This window comes from Octodon degus, unplaced genomic scaffold (assembly GCF_000260255.1).
Source record: "Octodon degus isolate 3935 unplaced genomic scaffold, OctDeg1.0 scaffold00041, whole genome shotgun sequence".
In the NCBI taxonomy this organism is placed as follows: domain Eukaryota; kingdom Metazoa; phylum Chordata; class Mammalia; order Rodentia; family Octodontidae; genus Octodon; species Octodon degus.
Genome location: NW_004524617.1, coordinates 3,826,434 through 3,848,043, shown reverse-complemented (window position 1 = coordinate 3,848,043; position 21,610 = coordinate 3,826,434). Strand labels below are relative to the sequence as shown.

The 21,610-nt window shown below is 36.9% G+C and overlaps 1 protein-coding gene across 1 annotated transcript in view; it reads left to right on the top strand.

Moving 5' to 3' along the window:
• Positions 1-21,610, top strand: part of Gk (glycerol kinase) — an 89,880-nt gene that overhangs the window by 35,187 nt on the left and 33,083 nt on the right. The window contains exons 5-11 of the mRNA XM_023715408.1: positions 5,270-5,353; positions 9,543-9,619; positions 11,686-11,823; positions 13,881-13,990; positions 14,835-14,901; positions 17,871-17,906; positions 18,246-18,313. Coding sequence (XP_023571176.1) covers positions 5,270-5,353; positions 9,543-9,619; positions 11,686-11,823; positions 13,881-13,990; positions 14,835-14,901; positions 17,871-17,906; positions 18,246-18,313 — 580 coding nt within the window. The remainder of the gene's footprint in view (positions 1-5,269; positions 5,354-9,542; positions 9,620-11,685; positions 11,824-13,880; positions 13,991-14,834; positions 14,902-17,870; positions 17,907-18,245; positions 18,314-21,610) is intronic.

Here is a 21,610-nt window from a genome sequence, read left to right as displayed (position 1 = left end):
TTTTTTTTTATTATATCCTATCCTTTTCTAAGGATACTGATCCCATTCATGAAGGTTTTACCCTCATGCCCCAACAGTGTCTCAGATACTTTCTCATACCATAAAATTAGGAATTAGGATTTGACCATCAGAATTTTTGGGGGGGCACACAGCCAGTTCAGTTCATACCAATCTCTTTTTATGTTTTGTTCCTTATCTCTTCCCTTTGTAAATTTCTAGCACTCTAGGCCTAATCTTGTCTTCAGTTTTCTATGTTGTATTGAGTTGCATAACTCATGAACAGTATTAAACAGAATTAAAGGAGCAGTTTATATATTTTCTGTTTTTAAACATTCCTTCCTGTGTCACTTTCTTTGCTCATGGTTTAGACACAAATTCATTCACCAACAGGGTAGTGACAGGTAATGCAGGATGGGTGAATTTCCGAACACCCCTGGTGTCCAGGACATAGGTTTGCTGAAAAAGTGAAATACTGAGAAGGGATATTTGCTATTGCACTGTGACACAGCCATTTACTATGATGACATCATTGGTGGATTGGCAAGAGCTTTGGGACCCTGGATCTGAAGTTGGCATTTGGCTTCTTTTCCCTCTCTTTAGTTATCCTTGACTCTGATATTTTTCCTTTCAGCATTGTCTTCGTAAGTATTTTTAAAGGGCTTGATAACCTATCTTGTTATCTATTGAGGAGTCTGAAGGAACTTAGAACTCAAAATTTTCTAGAACTGAGTTTTGTTTCAAAGAATGAGCAAAAGAAGCCATAGTTAGCAAACCACCTAAAACCCCTGGACTCAGTTCACCAATCAAAAGACAGATTAGTAGGATGGATCACATCTAATTCAAAAAGAAATTCAGTCTTTATTCCCACAGTTGTATGATTGACTTACAGCTCCCTGAATTCTGGATAAGCAATATTGCTATATGTTTTACTGATTGAATTCTTCAACACTGGCTAGTTTAAATAAAAAGAAACTGATTTAGATTTTTTTCCTCAAGTATTTTTCCAGGTTTATTCTCCCAGTCCTCAGTTTGTCTCACAAAGATGTTTCCACATAACACATTAAACTCTTTCTTGGGACTACAAATTATGGTCAGAATTCTTTTTTTATCCTCAAATTTTTTGCCATGCAGTTTTCAACTTTTTATCAGTACATATTTGTTATACATATTAATGAGTTGTATCTTGGCAGGCTTGTTCATAATGTACTTCAATCCCTTTTCTCTATCATCTTCTTCACCCTTCCCACAAGTTTCACATTTTGGAGGAAACTTCAAGTGTGCGTAATATGTTGGTTGTATTCTTGTCTACTATTCAATATTTTATGTCCCCCGTCCTTCTTCTCTTCCTGTTAACTAATAATGGTCTTCCATCTACTTTCTTTTTATCTTTTTAAGATTGTGTAGATTAAGGAGATCATGAGATACTTATCTTTGAGTCTTATTTCAGTCAACATGATATCCACATGTATGTATTTTTCTGCAAATGACAACTTTAAAAAAATGTATGTATTTGGTACAGAGTCTCACTATGCAGCTTGGACTCACAGTGATCCTCCTGTTTTCATCCTCCCCAGTGCTGGGATTATAGGTGTGTGCCAACATGTCGTGAGTCTGCTTCTAGGCTACCGTGCCCGGGAGCAGGGCTGGTACAGCATGTGCCTGGGATGGAACCCCAGTCCCTGCAGTCCACTGAGCTATCTTGCTGGCCTTTTTTGTGTTTTTGAGACAAGATCTCACTATGTGTTCCAGGCTGGTTTTCTTTCTTTCTTTTTTTTTTTTTGTGGTACTGGGGATTGAACTCAGGATCTTGCACTTGCCAGGCAAGTGCTTATTCTGCTGAGCTGTCTCCCCAACCTGCAGGCTGGTCTTCAGCTCACTTTGTAGCTCAGGCTGGTCTCAGACTTGCCACTAGCTTCCTGCATCAGCCTCCTCAGTGCTGAGATAATAGGCATGCACCCCCATGCCCTACTGTAAAATTTTTTTTGTACTGTTGAGTGACACCATTTTGTAAATTACCACATGTTCATTATCCACTCACCTAGGTTGGTTCTCAGCTATTTTATTGTATCTTTTGCTGCAATGAAAAATGGTGATTCAGGTATCCCTATGTTACGGTGACTTGAATTCCTTGAGGCATATATCAAGAAGCAATATAGCTAGATCAAATGGTAGCTCTATTTTTAGTTATTTGAAAAACCTCCATATTGATTTCCAAAGTGGCCATATTAGTTCACATTCACCCTTGGGTTTAGAAGGGTTTTTTTTCTCCCCACATCCTTGTCGGCACTTAACTGTTATTTTGTATTCTTGATGATAGCCATTTTCACTGAGCTAAGATTGAATCTTAATGTAGTTTTGATTTACATTTCCCTAATGGCTAAAGATGTTGAATATTTTTCTGTGTATGTCCTGTCTTTCAGTATTTTTTTTGTCTTTTTGAGACAGAACCTCACTATGCAGTTCAGGCTGGCCTTGAGCTCACTTTATAGCCCAGGCTGGTCTCAAACTTTCAACAATCTTCCTGCCTCAGCCTCCCAAGTGCTGGGATTACAGGCATGCACCACCACACCTAGCTACACATCTTTTGAGAAGTGTCTGTTCAGTCCATTTGCCTATTTGATTGGGCTATTTAATATTTTGGAATTAATTTTTTATTTCTTTATGTATCCATGAAGTGTAGCTAGCAAAGATTTGGAACCTCCACTTTTTCTTCTTGTGGAACCAGGGATTGAACTCAGGCCCTTGTGCTTGCCAGGCAAGCACTTATTCTAGCTTGCCAGGCAAGCTATCTCCCCGGCCCTGGAACCTCCACTTTTTAATAGCTCTTTTTGTCACATTTAGGACTATGAATTTATTATGACTATGACTATATTATAGAAATTTAATTTGAATTCAGACCTGAGTTCAAATCCTGGATTTTCTTATACCTATTCTGTATCTTTTCCCTTGACAGTTAAGCAGGGGAAATTAAAAGTTAGACCTTTCTTTATGTACTGAAAAAATGTACTCATAAAAGATAAAATATAAAGAGAATTCCCTGAAAACTGAAAAAAATGTGGAATTAATAGGCTTGAGGTGAAGATGAATGAGTTAATGCATGTAGGATACTCAAAGCATTATCTGGTACATTATAAGACTCCAGTGTTGGCCATACCTGCTATTCCCAATAGCCTTCTTGGCCAATAGCCTTCTTGTATTAAGATTAAATGATTGGTTTATATGTGACATTTTCCTAGGGAAAATGCTGACTCTACCTGGGGCTACCCACATTCAAGTTTATCATTGGCATTTTGGTTGTTATACACCTAAAAACTGAAATAGATTTCAGTCTCCACCTTGTGGCACATGTTACCCCCCCCCCCCCCCGACACTCATACCTATGAGTAAATAGGTTTTTTTTTTTTTAGTGGTGGAGGTTGAACCCAGTGCCTGTGCCCTGAACTAAATCCCAGCTTTTTATTATGTTTAAAGAGGGGCTTGTTTAGTCATTGAGTTGCCCAGGCTGAGCTCAAACTCAAAATCCTCCTGCCTCAGCCTCCTAGAGTTCTAGGAATACAGGCATGCAGTACCATGCCCCCTTTAGGAAATAGGCATTAACTTCTTCTGCTTCCCTCATTCATTCTTGGGAAGGAGGGGGAACCTGTTGCTGAAGAGGTCATCAAGAGAGCAGCACTTATCAATATTGTCTCTTGCTTTACAAATGACCTCTTACTCAGCTTAGTCAATAGCTTAACATTGGTGAATCATAAGATGAATTAGTTACATATGTTTTACAGTTATTGCCTAATAACACCGTGTAACTGTTAGCAATCCTTGCTTGTGATCTGTCCCGTAACCTGGGGCCTCACCTTCCTCTCACTTCTTAGCAGGCCTTGTTTTTAGCCCACTGGAAATAATTTAGATGCTCTATAGTGGTTTGTGTGTGTATTTAGTTTTTATTTTGTTTCTTACATGTTATTTTCCTGCATATTGTAATAACTCCAAAAATCATGCAAAATTGTAAGATTTATCCTTTTTACTTCATTATTATTTTTATTAGTACATGTTTGGAATACATAATCCATTGAAGTTTATTATTCTAAATATTTTAAAAATAATACCTTCTTCTGGACTGTGAGTATATCACTAAAGTAACTTCAGTCTGGGGAATGAGGCAACTACATTTTTTTTTTCTACAGTTTTATTGATAAACATATAGCAATGAGACAGTTTCAAATCAAATCGGAAGTACAGTTTCAACAAATAATACACTGCATATATTATTCTTAGTGGTTAATTGCTGTACAAGATGCGGACTTGTGATCAACTACATTTCTTTTCACTATTAAAACCTTTTTCGAGGGCTGGTGAGATGACTCAGTGGTCTAAAGCACCTACTTAGAACAACCTAAACTAAAGCAAAGCACAGAGACCACGGTTCAATCCCACAGCACCACATGCCAGCCAGCCCCGCCCCTTGGTGGGCTGAACTGGCCACACACACACTAAATAAATAAATAAATAAATAAAACCTTTTTCGAAAACAAACTAAGTCAATCAGACATACAATGGTTGTGACTTTAATACAAATGAGTTTCTGGTCATTCAAAAATTTTTAGACTATTTGATTGTCTGGACAATTTAATTCCCATTTGCTTGATCTACACAAAGGACATACCTTCTAGAAGCAGGCTGTATATAGTGGTCTGAACTCTCTAGTATCTGTTCCTTTTATATTTTTCCCTAATCATTTTGAAAGTTAGCAATTGCTGGTCCTTTCTGTGGAAATGGCCTTTACTATAAACCACTGTCCTAATAAAGTGCTTCCTGGAGCCATGCTTCCCAAAAGCAGCCCTTTCCTATCTTGGAGCAGGTAGCTACAACAGAGATGGTAGCGTGCTCTTTGGCATTCTTCTCTCACATCTCCTGGGGATGTGTTTCCTCTGCAAATACATCATGCTTCATTTCAGTTCGGTGGTCAATAAGTAACTGAGTCACTTTTCTAACTAGAGTGCATGTGTGTTGCCAGATAGGAAAAGAGCCATCATGAAGAAAATGATTACCTGTTCTTCATCAAATGGAAATATTGTTGAAGCAGACATTCAGACCAGACCACCTGTGTTTCCTTTCTATTCCTTGTCTCTTTCCTACACTCACATGTGTAGAAAATGTTCATTCTGACAAACTTGCTCAAGTGATCTACCAGTTCCTAAGTGGTCAGCAGGAGTGCATAGATCTTGAACCTGACCATCTCTAGCATGAATTGCCATTATTTCTCCTAATGCTCCAGCTGCTCCAGTTTCTCCTGGCCCTTCAGTTCCAGTTGCCGTTGTTCCCTCTGGCTCCTCAGTTCCAGCTGCTGGTACTTCCTCAGGTATTGGTGTCCTGGCTACTGCTCACTTCCTACCCTTCCAACTACTCAGACATGTTGGGGGAAATTGACTGCTGCTACCAGATCTAGATCTGTCACTTCTTTTGATTGTTTTCAGAAATTACCTACACAAGGGGCTTAGACCTCCCGCTTGGGACCTCCTCTTTGGCTTTTGTTGTCTTATTCTGCAAATCTAATTCTGCTATCTTAGCTTCTTTAATGAGTTTTCTAATTTTTTTGTTCTTAATTCAATTAATTTGGAACAATTGTGAATTGCTTGGTAGTCTGTCAACTACTGACACTTTTATCTCTAGCAGTTTTTACTAATTCATTCCATGTATTCTAATTGCCTTAAAGTCTTTTTGCAATGAAAATAAAGTAAATATTTTAACAGCCTTCTGTGATCATGGGATAATGGGAAAAGGAGGGTTTTAGAGATCATCTATCTAGTCCAGGGTCTTTACTTTTATCTTTAGGAAAACATAAGCCAAGAAGGGTAAAACAAATGGCTCGCCTAAGTTGTAAAGCTGGTTGATGGCAAAGGCAAATGTAAATCTGTGGTTTTATGACTCTACATCCAGTGTTCTGATTCTTTGTGGTAAAGACTTATTGACTCTATGGATACCACTCTTGTGAGATGTAACTACAAGTTTTCAAGTATGTAGAAAAAACGTTAGTCACAGAGCCAGATGGACTCTGGGAAACTCCTAATCATGTTTCAGTTTTGTTTTGTTTTTTTCAGTAAGTGATTGGAACACATCTAGTATCCTAAAGAATGTGGTTTACAAAAGAGATTCTCAAGTTTTAATATTGTGTTGGATAACTTAGAATACTTTTAACAAAAATACAGAGGCTCAGACCTTACCTAGACCTATAACCAGAATCCTACAAGGTAGGACCTGGATATGTGATTTAAAAATTTTCCATTTGATTCTAGTGTGATTTCTACTTAAGAATCACTTTTATGGAGTCTAGTCGTATTTCTTAAAGTGAAACACTTATTTATAGGCCTTTATTCAAGACCTACTGTTCCAGAATTTTGGGAAATGTAATTCATCTTTAAGTGTCCAAGTGAATGTGTGTCCATTTAAAAAAAATATTTCTGGGCTGGGGAGATGGCTCAGTAGGATAAGTGCTTCCCTGGCAAGCGCTAAGGGCCTGAGTTCAATCCCCGGTTCTGTAAAACATAAAATAAAATAAAATATTTCTTCGGGGCTTTTTTTTTTTTTTTTGTATTTTAGGGAAGGGTATACAGGGTGTTCAGGACCTCACTACTAGATCGGACTCATAGTGATCCAGCTGTTTACAGCCTCCCAAGAGCTGGGATTATATGCGCTCACCACCATGCCCAGTTGCTAAGTGTGCCCCTGGGGTGGGGCTGGCGTGGCAGGCCCAGGGATTGAACCCCCAGGCCCCTGCACCTGCTTGTAGGAGCTTTAATTGTGTGTCTATTAAAATACAGGGAAATCTTCATGTAGAAGTTTTAAGACATTATACAAAAAGCCTAGAATAGTGACTTTCAAATGCTATATATATATATATATATATATATATATATATATATATATTCTTTAACTCAGCAAACCCATACAACTAAGATAAGTTTTATAAATCAATATTTATCTTGAGAGCTTCTTTAGAGGCTCTACCAGGGGAGTACAGCTACTCGTATATTGTTGACCAAGGAAACAGTTTTCCTTTATCAGGGGTGGTCTTCATCTTCTACCAAGCCACAGCTTTGGGAGGAAGGGGACACCCATCTAGCCAGCCAGATCAGCCAGATCACCATCACATCCATCAATCTTTATCTTAGGAAGTACACTGAACTTAATATTTACCATTCTAATACATTGTGTTTCATTTGGCACAGTAGGTAATCAAAACTCAGTAAATTGGGCTGGTGAGATGGCTCAGTGGTCTAAAGCACCTACTTGGAACAAGCTTAGCAAAGCACAAAGGACCACAGTTCAATCCCCAGCACCACATGCCAGTCAGCCCCGCCCCCTGGTGGGCTGAGCTGGCCACACACACACACACACACACACGTAAATAAATAAATAAACTCACTAAATTGATTTTAAACTCATATCTCACTGTAATTTGAAACATTGAGGGCTCCAAGTTGCTTGTTCATTCCACCTATCACAGATTTAAAATTTTTCTCTCTATTCTACCTTTTCCAGTAACTCCTGTTAAGCCAGTAGCTCTTGCTAAGGTTGCTCAACTATAAGGAAGGTCCACTTTTGTCACTGTATATTGTTGCCACTGTGTAAAAAGTGGATTCCCTGGTTCCCTGGGCATGGGAGATCTTGCCACCTCCATAATGATGTCACTAATGGCTTGTATCCATCACAGTGTAAATATTAGAAAATGTAACTCTTAGTGAAGAAAAAAGAAAAGGAATTTTTTATTAAGTGGCGCCAGCCAGCCAAGAATAGCTCAGTTTAGGTGCTGTTTGATTCTGAACTCGAACAGTATCACCTGACTCTCCCTGAAATTGAACTTTTCTTGGATAGTTTCTGACTTGGTAGATTCAGCTCTCCCTTCAGGAGGGAAGCAGACCCAAGTCACACTGCCAGGCTTAGCTGCAAAGAGGAACTATTGCAGATGGTACACAAATCCTACTTGGGGTATTCAACCACATCTCTCTCCTGAATCAACCACTGGAGTCCAGATTCAGTACAGGAGCTCCAGATGGGAAGTGCAGTTGATCTCAGGCACGCCACATGCTGAGATGGAGAGCTGGCTCCCTCAAGAGAATTTGAGATGCTCTTTCCAAGTGTAAGAGGAATATATATTGGACAGCACATGCAGATATTTCATTTAAGGGCCGTATATTTTCATGGTCTTGTTCTTTTCTTCATTTTTTTTTGGCTGTAATGAGTCTTTTTCTTGCTGTGTTTTATACCTGTGGAAAATAGTATTGAAGTTCTTGATTTAAATCTAATGGGAAATAGCCACTATCAAATCAAGCAACAGGGTCCCCAAGAGAAATGATAGTTTAAATAATTAGGATTGATTAAAATTCATTACAGGAAATAATTAATTTTAAGTGAAGAGAGCAGACTAATGTAGTTAAGAGTGCACCAAACTAGACAATAACTAAGCATTCAAATGTGTAGTGGGCAGGCCTGTGTTATTATCCCTGGCGTCCTTTAAATAGACTATGAGTCTTAGTTTTTTCAAGAGGCATCTGTGCACAGTCAGTGTCCTAAAAATATCAAGGGGCCATGGATGGATCAAAAGTTGTTAAAAGTTAAGTACAAAAATTAAATCTCACGAAGCACACACAAGTGCTTTGTGTCTGCTTAATAATTTCTCTTCTCCGAGCCTTCTGTCATGAAGGAAAACAAATACTGTCTAGTGAGGGCAATTTAGTAATGTTGATCCACTAAAATGGAGATTTTTTTCCTATAGTGCAGCATAGAAAATGGTGACTTTTCTATGGAAATAGAAATATTTCTAAAATATTTCTTGCATTTTAGGTCTAGTACAATTTGAAAGATTAATGTAAATAAGCATTTCATATGTGTGAAAGTAAATATTTTATTCCTTCAATAATAAGGATAGGTCTTCTGCATTTGTCACAGTTACTTCTAAGTTTTCTTTTTTCTTTTGCCTTTTTGAGGCAGGGTCGCTGTGCAGTTCAGGGTGGCCTTGAGCTTACTTTGTAGCTCAGGCTGGTCTTGAACTGCCAACAATCCTACTGTCGCCTGTGTCAGTCTCCAGAGTGCTGGGATTACAGGCACGCGCCACCACACCTGGTTCTACTCCCAAATTTTTGAAAATATACTTTGGTAGTTTATTGTGGCCTATGAATTTGCTTTACCAATCAGCCTTCCACTAGGTCTTCTCAGCACTTGAATGTGCTTTGAAGATACATATTCCAAACATTTTCATAGTTGTTTTTCCTATTAGAAAAAAACATACAAAATAAGAGCATGAAGGTTTGTATTGTTTCCTAACATGGTCTGTAATTTTGCGTAAAAGCTTTAAATTTTCCCTATAAATTTATTCTTTTCTAACAATATCCCCATTCATTTCTAACTTTCTAATTTCTGTCTTGTGAAAGCTACAGCATTTTAATTGCTTATGGAAACTAATCAGTCTCCTATCCTTGACAGTGATTTCATTAAGTTCTTATTTTTATGAAGTTTTTCATGTGTATTATTAATTATATTTTGGTCTATAGTGTGGCTTGATCTAAGAACCCAGTCTACCGTTGAGAATCTTAGTAAAAGAATTCCAGGAAATAATAACTTTGTCAAGGTAAGAGATCTCTTCAAAAGTATACTAAAAGAATATTTGTTTAAAACAGAAGTTTACAGATTTCATTAAAAAGACTATCTGGGCCTTACATTTATGGCAGAATAGTTACTTGGTGCAATGTATAGAATATTTCCTAGCTACAGTGGAGGCCTAATCAAGCCTTACCTTCCTGTCTTTCTCTTCCTGTGGTAGGTTGGAGTACTAATACTCTTAGAGTTGACAGGCTGGAGGGGATTAATCTACATCTCAGTGGCTTAAACCATACTCCCCAGGGGTGCTTTCTGTAAGTTAAAGCAACACCCCTTTTTTTCCTATTTCCCACTGAAAAATATTCCTAAGACTTTTGAGACTTTAAGCATCTGGGTTCTGGAACAGAGAAAATGTACCTCTTTTAGCCCTTCATTCAACACCACTTTTAATTTCATATGAAGAGAGCCAACAGAAATTACCTACTTTGCAGTCTTTATACAGATCTCTCTTCAGATAAATGAAGGGAGAGAAATTTTTTGAAATAAAGTATTTTTCTTAGCAAGGTCAAGGCCAGGTTCTTTTGGTATCCAAAAAGAAATTACCTTTTACTGTTGTTTGTTTGCTTATCTTTTTTTTTTTAATGCTTTTGGTATTTTCTTTTGGTACTTGGATTTGAAACTAGGATTCAAATCCCATTAATTGCATAAATGATTCCCTGTGTTCTGCACCGCCCCCTTAACTTCAGGCTTGTCCTGAATGAACTCTAGCCGATTCCCTGTTCTGTTCTTTTGTCATCCTGCTTAACTCCCTCCAGCTGTCTGTTGCTTCAGGGGCGCATGCTTTTCTCCCAAATGCCACTTAAAGCAACTTTTACACCTTCTACTGGCATCTTTAAGCATAAGCTATTGTGAACTACCTCACTGAAGCCTTTAGGACATCCTGTGGAATGACCCTTGGTCCTTCAAGACTAATAATTATTTCTGAGCATGGATCCTTTCTTCCCCTAGGAAAACGAGAAAATTTTGAGTCAAGATTCCTAATTTACCAATAGCATTTAAGTATTAAATACCCTGGTTTGAGTTGTCTTATAAAAGCTGTGAGACAAGAAGGACAAAGGTTTCCCTTTCTATTGTTCAGTGATAAGAATAGATCTCCAAGGAAGCAAAAGTAGTTGTATTATTTCCATGTATGTGTTCTCTTAACCACTTAACCTTATTTTTAATTTTTTTGTGGTACTGGAGCTAGAACCCAGGGCCTCATGCATGCTGGGCAAATGCTCTTCCACTGAGATACAGTCCAAGACATTTTTATTTAATTGAAAACTTTGAGACTACATCTTGTTAAACTGCTCAGGCTGGCCTCAAATGTACAATCCCCATGCCTCAGCTTCCCACAGTAGTTGGGATTACATATAGGAGCATAGCACAACACTGGGCTTAACTCTTTTAACTTTAGTCTTTGTACATAAATGTGATATTAAGTATACTAACAGAAATGAGTTGGGCCTCACCAATTCTCAATGATTGATAAACCCAGATGTTTGTTTTATTTTTACCCTTTAGCATTTATTCCATCAAAATTCCTTTTGTTTTATGTATTTGCTGACATTAGCCAGAGCAACTCTGTTGCTTCAGTCTGGCATGTCTTTGTCAATACTTTGATCTCTACTGACTGTATTAATATTTGAATGTGTGTTTGTGTGTAATGGTCATTAGTTTATGATTTGACATACTCTCTGATTAAGCTCATCAATTTCCTGAAATATAAACTGCAGAGTTCAGAGCTAGGTTCTGTGTGTAGTAGTAACTGATTGCAAAAGTTAACATTACCATTGTATATTAACATACCACAGGATGTTGTATCACTAATTATCTCTCCACATTTTTATGTGGATGCTCTTTGAACTGCAAACATAATTACTCTGATATTTTTTCCTGAACATGGGTCATGCAATAGGAATACTGTGTCATTAATAATACTGTAGGATTGCCTTTAGGACCATTAAATATTATGTCATTTTTTTTTTAGTTCTTTGGTTTGGAGGTTTGGTTTTCAACTGTTAAGATTTGATTTGCTGACTGAACTTCCTGTTTTAGTGCAAGACAGGCCTTCCACTTAGCACTTACTTCAGTGCAGTGAAACTTCGCTGGCTCCTTGACAATGTGAGAAAAGTCCAAAAGGCTGTTGAAGAAAATAGAGCTCTTTTTGGGACCATTGATTCCTGGCTTATTTGGGTATGTTTACATGTAATGTATGTAGAATTCTGGAGAATATACGGGGAATTTTTTTCTGAAATTGTTTAGATTTCCTTGCCTGACATTTTATTTATTTATTTATTTATTTATGTGTGTGTGGCCAGCTCAGCCCACCAGGGGGCGGGGCTGTCTGGCATGTGGTGCTGGGGGATTGAACTGCGGTCCCTGTGTTTTGCTTAGCTTAGCTTGTTCTAAGTAGGTGCTTTAGACCACTGAGCCATCTCACCAGCCCTTGCCTGACATTTTCTATCAGTAATTCAAACTTTAAGTAGCAGAATTGTTCAGAAAAACCTCTAAAAAGACAGCAAAGTATCACAGTCTACGTTTGAGAGGTACTTTTGCATACTTCCTCTTCTTTTCTGGCTTTATGTCATTGAAAATGAAAGATAATTACCAAAGGTAGAACATATATATTATTATCTTTAGGATAAATAAGTTATGTTGCCTTTCTTAGCATACACTTTTTCCCCGCTAGCCATTTCATAGGAAATAACTACGTAACATGGTAGAACACCTAGGCTACTTTTATCATCTACTTTAAACAGTACATGTTTATCTTTTGTATAATCAAGCCATAATATGAAACTCAGTGATAATACAAATTTGTTATAGTCATTTTGTGTAAGCTGAACATGGATGGGTAAAAATTAACTTTTCAAATATTTCCAAGATACATCTTAAAAGTCAGCATTCTGGTTGTTCTGTCGATGTCTCTCTCTTGCTGTTAGTTTTATTATGGGGATTTTCCAGTGTTAGGGAGTAGAGGGAATAGTGTGATTAAACACCTCCAGCAGAGAGTGATGTGCAGTGATCATCAACCTGTGGACTACTCTTGTTTCAGTTATACTCACGTACTCTTTATTTCCACAAATCATTTTAATACAAATCCTAGATATATAATTTAATTTGTAAATACTTCATTAAGTATGTGATGAATTTTTTTTGACATTTGAGGAAATGTCAAGGAAATATTGTCCCTGTTCTCGTTTGCCACATCCACAGAACAGGTCTTTCAGAACCACTTCCAGAATGAGGTGCCTTTTCTTACCTCTCCCTGTGTTGGATTAGGGTAGTTTGTGCTTTAATGTTTTTGGCCAGTTTTCTTTGTAACACGCACAGTTGAACAGGTAGCTCTGACTATTGCCTTGACCAGACTTGGCAGGATGTGGGAACTCTGAGCTGCAGAAGACTGAGGGGAACACAATTTGGCTATAGCACGTGGGATACAATTTATTGACCTTGGTTTCTTTCATACCTCTTACTGCTTCTGCATAAAGGAAGGCAGCATTGCTTCCCGTGTCACGGCAGGGTGATAATGTAGAGTTTAAAACTGCTTTCAGGACATGTGCTTTATAGCCAGGTCAATTGTTGGAAAGGAACACACACACACACTCACTGTCACTCAGAGGCATTAACAACACAGACTTCTCTGAAAGCCTTAAGAGGCAAACATTTTCATTTTCATTGATTTCACCAAGCCAAAAGCAAGATGAAAATATAACTGATTTTGTTATATTTGAGCACTGATTGACTAGAATTATCTTAATACAATAGCCACTAACCACATGTGGCTATCAGCACTTGAATGCCGTCAATCTGAGAGATATGCTGTGAGTATAGGATTCATGCCACGCAGGCCAGAGAGATAGCTCAGTGGCTTAAGTGCCTGCCTGGCAAGTGCAAGCTCCTGAGTTTGATCTCTGGTACCAAAAAAGGATTCACCCGATATTCAAAGACATAGTACAAAGAAGGTAAAATGTCTCAGTAATAATTTTATACTGCTTACATTTTTAAAATGGTATTTCAGGTTAAATAAAATGTTCAATAAAATTATTTTCACTTGTTTATGTTGAAAATTTTACATTTATTGCTCACATTTTATTTCTTTTAGAAATTGCTGAAAACTAGAAAATGAAATAATTGAAATATTTTATTCTTCTGCTTTATGTGCTCTGTACTGTTTATAGCCCTCAACAATGTGTACATCAAATTGCAAACAAGTAAAAATTGAACCTCTCCTTTTTTATTCTGTCTAGAGTTTAACAGGAGGAGTCAACGGAGGAGTTCATTGTACAGATGTCACAAATGCAAGTAGGACAATGCTTTTCAACATTCATTCTTTGGAATGGGATAAAGAGCTCTGCGAGTGAGTTGTGTTTTGCACTAAGTATAGCTTCCCCTGTACATTATTTATTTATAACGTAAATCTTACTATTTTTAGATGTCACTGCACTGCCAAAATTTAACTGTTGATATTTCAATCATGCACACAAATTTTTTTTAAAGAGAGACTATTATTTATTTATTTTTTGTCTTTGTTTTTAAACAGAATCTTGCTATGTGGTTCAGGCTGGCCTTGAGCTCACTTTGTAGCCCAGACTGGTCTCAGACTTGCAGTGTTCTTCCTCCCTCAGCCTCTCTCCCAAGTGCGGAGTTTATAGGCATACACAACCATACCCAGCTGTTAGACAATTAATGTATATTAAATAAACAGGACAAATTAATCTTTTTTTGTGGTACCAGGGATTGAACTCAGGACCCTGTGCTTGCCAGGCATGGACAAATTAATCTTGTGTGCTTTTAAATTTTGATTGAATTTATTTCATGAAGTTAGAATGTTAACTATTCAAGCATCCAACTATGTTCTACTGCTTCCTATACTTATTACTATTTTTAACTGCTCAAATGCATCCATTTTCTTTTTTTTTTTTTAAATTATTTATTTATTTATTTTGTGTGTGTGTGTGTGTGGCCAGCTCAGCCCACCAGGGGGTGGGAATGGCTGGCATGTGGTGCTGGGGGACTGAACCGCGGTCCCTGTGCTTTGCTTAGTCTAGCTTGTTCTAAGTAGGTGCTTTAGACCACTGAGCCATCTCACCAGCCCTCAAATGCATCCATTTTCTAATTAGGACTTTGCCTTTGATTTCATATAAGTATTTCTACATGTTTATGTAGAACAGTATCATATACCCAAACATACTGTTTTTCAGATTTTTTGGTATTCCAATGGAAATTCTTCCTAATGTCCGGAGTTCTTCTGAGATCTATGGATTAATGGTAAAAAAAAAAAAAGTTGTGGGAAACTGCTTTAAGAAAAACTTTACCATTCAGAATTCAAAAGTCAATTTTGTTGTGTTTTGTAGCTTGGGGTTTGTGACTTCACTGTAAACATTCGTAATACATAAAATAAGAATTTCTATTATTTAGTATTGTCACTAAAAACCTTAGACTCCTTACCAATTGATCTTATAGTTATAAACTTAAATGGACTTTGCTTTATTATTTGTGAAGCATTAACAGGATAACTTTAAATACTAGTTTGGGAATGTGGAAACAAGTTTATTCTTTAAATACAAATAGCTCGTTTGTAGCTATATGTCTGCCTTTAATGTAGACCAGTGACTGTTCCATTTTAATGGTGTTCTTTTTCCTTTGGATCTCTAATTGACAAACCATTGCCAGCCTAAGAAAAATTTAGTGAAGAAATGGAAAGCAGAGTCTATTTCAGAATTGGGAGGGCTAATTAGATTGATTTCCATAATGAAAGTTTTCATTACTGTTTTATTGAAACCCAGGAAAATAATAGTTTCAGTAAAAATTGTACTTGGCATCATTGAAAGTATATAATCAAATATCAGAAATTAAAACCCTTAGGAGAATTTGAACACAAAGACCCGGAATTTATAGCATTGAAAAATAAGTTTGATATAAATTCCAAAATACTCTGTATACATTACATAAAAAATATTTTAGAAACTCCACTTTTAGTTTAGTAATGATGGTTAAACACTAAGTCCTCTAGATGAAATGATCAAGAATTTTTTAACAATTTCTTTGGTACTAAAGTTTTACAAAACAACATACAGTTTCACAAAGGAGGTGCATTCACTGGTTTTCTGTAGTATAAGTGTTCGATAATTTAAGAGCTGCCACAAGTTGACTTGTGTCAGAGAAAAATAACTATTCTTGAGAAACAGTTTCAGAGAATGAAGAAACATGCCTAAATTTCTCTTGCATTTAAAATATTATGCTTCTGTCCCCCATTTTCTCTCTTGCTGACTGTAGAAAATCTCTCATAGCCTGGTGAGTAGGTTGTTCACCAATTGTGCCACCCATTCATTTGGAAAAGATACAGTGCATTTCCATGTACTTTTAGACAAGCAGAAATCCATTACTAAAGAAAATATCTAGAATTTCCATGACCTTCCAAATCTTGCTAGTTTTTTTTTTAAGTATACCATAAGACTGAGAATTATATTTCTTAAAATAAAAGGCTTAGGTAATTTTCTAGAATGAGAGATTCTGATGTTACCTCTTACAAAGTGCAGTTAATGATGTAGTTTGGTCTTTAGAAACTAGATGAGAGTTTTTAAATGACCTAAACATCTATCTTAAATATACATGGGCCAACCTTTCAGACCAGTTAGCTGGAAATGTACTGTTTCTTTTTCTGCATGTTTCATTGGAGAGTGCTGCAGGAATCCTCCAGAGGTCCCCTCCATGAAGAAAAGGAGTGTTTTTAGCCTTACACATCTGACTGAACCCACAGTAGATCCTACTGAGAGTTTGATAGTTTTTGAAGCATAAGAAAACTTCTTGCCAGTAATGGTGGCACATACCTGTAATCCTAGTACTTGGGAGGCTGAGGCAGGAGGATTGTTGCAAGTTTATGACCAGCCTGGGCTACAAAGTGAGCTCAAGCCCAGTCTGAACTGCATAGTGAGACCCAACAAAAACCCTCTTAGAGTATTTAAATATATCAAGATATAAAGTCCTAGCTGTGTAGCTCAATGGCAAAGTGCTTGCCTAGCGTGTACATGGCCTTGGGTTCAGCTCTCAGTACTGCAAAACAAACAAAAAGCCTCTGGGTTTCCTATTCATTCAAAAACCTTTAAGAGGTTTTTGTAATTCAGGCTTTACTTAATATCCAAGTTCCAGATATATAGATAAATGGATAGATATAGATATATGAAGCAGGCCCTGAGTTAACCAGCAAGTATGAAAGAAATAAAATAATATCAAGTATTTAGGGAGCATTTTCTATTTTGTAAAGAGCCTGCACATGTATCTTGTCATTTCGTTATCATCATAGCTAGATGAATGCAGATTCTGCTCTTACCTTTACGTTAACAAGAGTGCCCAAAACTCCCAGGACCATGAAGACTTGTTCACAAATACCAGGCAGAGGAACCTAAAGCTTTAATTTCTTGTTCTTCCTGGTATCTCACACATATTTGGGGGATCACTGCCTTTAATGTCCCAATATGCCTTAATATTAGTAAAAATTCCTTTTTTAGAGGTTATTTTTGTGGTTGCTGCTTATTTTTTTGTTTTGTTTTGGGTTGTACTTGAGATCGAACCCAAGGGCTCTGCACATGCTGAGCAAGAAGCCTGCCACTGAATTATACCCCCAGCCTTACTGTATTTTTTTCCATTAAGTTTATAAATTCCACAATCAGGTACTTACCATCTCATCTTTCTTCCTAAAATGTTAGCCATACTGATCAAAACAAAAACCATTACTCATGCAGTTAGCTGTGGCTTACTCAGATTTGAAGCATGATGTTTGCTATGGATAAATATTCAGTACTTGAACACTCTTGTTTCTTAATTAAGAGCAACTTGACTAAAAAGGATTGATAAATTATAGCCTTCCAAAAATATATATTCCATGCTTGTTCACTAGCTATATAGAGGATATCTTAGTCATTTAGTTTGCAAGTACATTAGTTGGGATGTGGAGAGGTTCAGCAGCCTACTTGTGGCCTAACACTAACTAACCAGAAGTAGAGTCCATTTCTCCCAACTCCCAGTCCAATGTTTCATGTTCATTCTATGTTGTGCCTCTCTTTGTCATTCTAGGAATACTTCTAGTATGCTCTATACCACACATGTAGTTGAAATATTTGTTTTGTCTTGTCTGACCATGTCCTCTGGCATGTTGCTCTTTGTGTTCATTCCTGTTGGTTATGTTAGCAGAGACTACACTTGTGACTTCATATTCTTTCTTTAAAAATTTTTATTAGAAAGCTGGGGCCTTGGAAGGTGTGCCAATATCTGGGGTAAGTTTCATCACCAAATGTCTCCCTGCTACTTTGCTATCCCTACCCCATAGTACAGCTTTCCTCTTCTAAATCAATCACTCCCTTCCTAAATTAGAACAAGTAAGAGTAGCAAAATGGGCTGATGTTTGTTCTCATATGACATATTGTGGGTGGTTTATTGAGGGTTTTTTGAAGAAATTAATTCTCATTCTCTTCCCATGTCTATTATCCTGTAGGGGTAATAACAAATGAGAAAAAATGGCCAAATGGAGGAAATAAAAGGAAATTTCATTCCCTGATAAATAAGAAAAATCCTTGTAAAAAGGAAATGAGTAATTTTGTCATTTATATTTTCAGTGTTTAGGGGACCAGTCTGCTGCTTTGGTAGGACAAATGTGCTTCCAGGATGGACAAGCCAAAAATACGTAAGTTAAAGAAACAGACTTCAAAACCAGTGCTACACACATGTGTAAATATCGTGTAGTTTCCCTAGTATAAGAACTCAAAAGAAGAAATACAAATAGAAAGGTATGATACAAGTAAAAGGAAAGCAGGATCTTGAGGACTAACTAATCAAGAGAGGGAAAGGAGAAGAGCTAGGAAACATAGCAATGTCAAGCCATACAGTTATATGTAGAAGATGGGCAAGGCAATGATCCTGAGAATCTTCAGAAGATTTTTTAATCTAGCAGTTAATTGGAAAGATTCTCACCCTGACTATCTATATATACTGATACCTGTGAAATAAGCAACTGCACTGAAGATGGTAATCTGTAATAGTAGTTTCATGCTTGGAGTGCCTGTCCTTCTGATCTTCTGCATACGGGCTGCTTATCATGACATGCCAGTTGCTGTTGTGCTGTCTCTCGGTTAGATGATTGTTCAAAAAGAAGGGGATGGTGAATGAAGGCAGGAGACAGGAAAAGGAATGTTGTGGGACTGTCCTGCTTCAAGGTTTTATATGCTTAGATTTTTGGACTTATGTGTAAACATACGAAGTATATAATTCTTTATGCCTATTTTAAAAAATATATTCTAATTTTTTAATGTTTTTTCATCATGTTCTGTAGAGACTTAAAGTGTAACATATCAATATTAGATGAAAAATAACCTGTTCCATGTTATGCCTAAGATGTTTGATATGCAGACAGATAGTGAGGTTAAGCTTAACAGCCTAGGTTGTAGGGTAATAACAATAAGCTTATCTTCTGGATGGTTAACAACCTAAGTTTGCAGACCAAAATTAGAGAAAAAGGAGGGCTGCTAGGAAAGCCAACATTTTGGCCCTAGCCTTCCAAGGTCAATTAAGACTCAGGACATATGAGAACTTGTACTGTAACATCATGTAACTCGGTAGTGTCCCAAATTTTCTGATCAAGGAGATTATGGGGCCAAAGAGGAAAGTGATCGATGATGTAGAGTGTGCCTAAGGAGGGTCACATGGAGAGAAAACATTCTCTCAGGCTTTCACAGACAGCACATTGGCCAAGCAAAGGCCGTGACTCATTTACATGGCTGACACCGACATAGGTTCTACAATCTGAGGTACAGGATCTCAGGATAAATCTTGAGGGGATTTCACCGGCCTTATCAGATCCAAAAGCTACAACTCTTATTGCATAGGTCCTGCTTTACCTTGGTCTTAACCATCCAGCAGAAAAGTATAAAAACGAAGTATAAGCAGTAAAGCCATGGTGTTATGTTGAGGTGTAGGGGACTCAGGTCAACAATTTCTGACATTGCTAGTGAAGCAGAAGACCCAATACTATTATGGAGTACTGGACTCTTTTAGAATATTTTGCTGAGTTAACTCACCTATAATATTCAAATAACGAAACTTAACAAAAAAGGGGATACAGATGAATGTCCATTTTGTATCTGTGTATTCAAAGTGGTTAGGATTGATATATAGTTACATTCTCTTAATGAATAGAGGGATTTGTTCTAATGGTGTTTGTAAATAGGATATCATGTCTGCATCTTGTACAGCAATTAACTACTAGGAAGAATGTATGCAATGTGATAATTATTGAAACTGTCCTACCAATTTGGTTTGAAACTGTCTCATTGCTATTTGTTCCTCAATAAAATTGTGGAAAAAAAAGAAAGTATGTAAGAATAAAAAAAGGCAAGCAGTAATATTCAATCATATGTCCAGTATTACGTAACTGTATCTGCTAATCTGAGCAATAGATTTTTTTCTGAGCAACAGATTTAACAGTAAAAATAGATAATATATTAACCATTGTTAATCAGCTATTCTTGTTTTGAAAATCTGTAACATACATATTGTTGCAGTACCCCATTTCTGTCTTTTTTTTCTTGCTTTGTTTTTATTCTTCAAAATAAAATAAAATTATAATTTAAAAAAGAAAAACAAACAACAAACAAAAAAACCCCAGTGCTGTTTTGTTTCTTTCTACCCTTTAGTGCTTTGATAGAAGTAAGTTTTTGAATTTCAACTAAGCCATAAAACCAATACATTAATTTTGACAATATTGATATACATATGTTTTACTATTTTTTAAAATCTATTTCAAGTGAAATGCATTGCACCATATGTAAACACAGAGATGCAGCTTGTAAAAACCTCAGTTTGTAAGATTCATAGCCTGTTTTACCCCAGGAATTATATATTGCTTCAAAGAATTACTGCCTTTTTTGAAGAGATTTGGCGGGGCGGGAGGCAGGGCTAAGAAGAAGGGAAGAAGAGTCATAGATGATAGAGTTTTCAGCATGCTATTTCTGTCCAAGTTTTTCTCATCATAACAATGAGGTCATTTATAGGATCTTCACAATTGTTTCTTAGCTTTGTTTCTTTCTCCTTTTATTTATTCATTCTTTTATTTTTATGGCATTGGGGGTTGAACACAGGAGGCACTGAGCTACAGCCTTTTTCATTTGTTTCTTTTTATTTTCAGACAGGATCTCACATAAGTTGCCAGGGTAGTCTTGAACTTGAGATCCTCCTGCCTTAGCCTCCCAAGTAGCTGAGATTACTGGCATGGGCCACTATTCTTTGTGCTTTTCCCTCTTATCTCAGTTTCACTTCTGACAAGAAACACAAAGAAGTAGAAATTTGAGTAGTTCCCTAAGCTTCTCAGTACCCCACCATTCACCTGCATTTCTAAGCATAGTAAGAAGTAACTCCTGCTTTAGGATGAGAAAAGCCATTGCTCATGGGGCCGGGGAGATGGCTCAGTGGAATAAGTGCTTCCTTGGCAAGTGCAAGGGTCTGAGTTCAATCCCCAGTTTCGGAAAAAAAAAAAAAAAAGAAAAGTCATTGCTCAGGCCAAGGGCTTGGGTAAGGCCATAGTCTTGATTCAAACACAAAGCCACATTTCAGCCTTAAACTTTCTGACTCTGAGTTTAGTGTTTTTCTGTTACATATCATTAGCTGTACTATTTGAAGTTCAGTCTTTTAAACATTAAAAAAGATCTTAATTACATGCGCTGGTGAATGGAAACAAATATGCCCTAAGAACTAAAATAATATTGTTAATTATAGCACATGTTCAGATAATGGCTAGTATATAATATATCAGGTTTCACTTGCAAATCCTATTATTCCCATTTTATAGATTAGGAAACTGAGAGAGTACAAACTTATTTAACATCATTCAGCTAGTTTGTGGAAGTTACTAGTTGCATCCTAATTCACTTCATTCCTTAACCAGGGTTCTTCTGTATTTGTTGTTCCTATGTCAGAAAGGTTTCCTTGA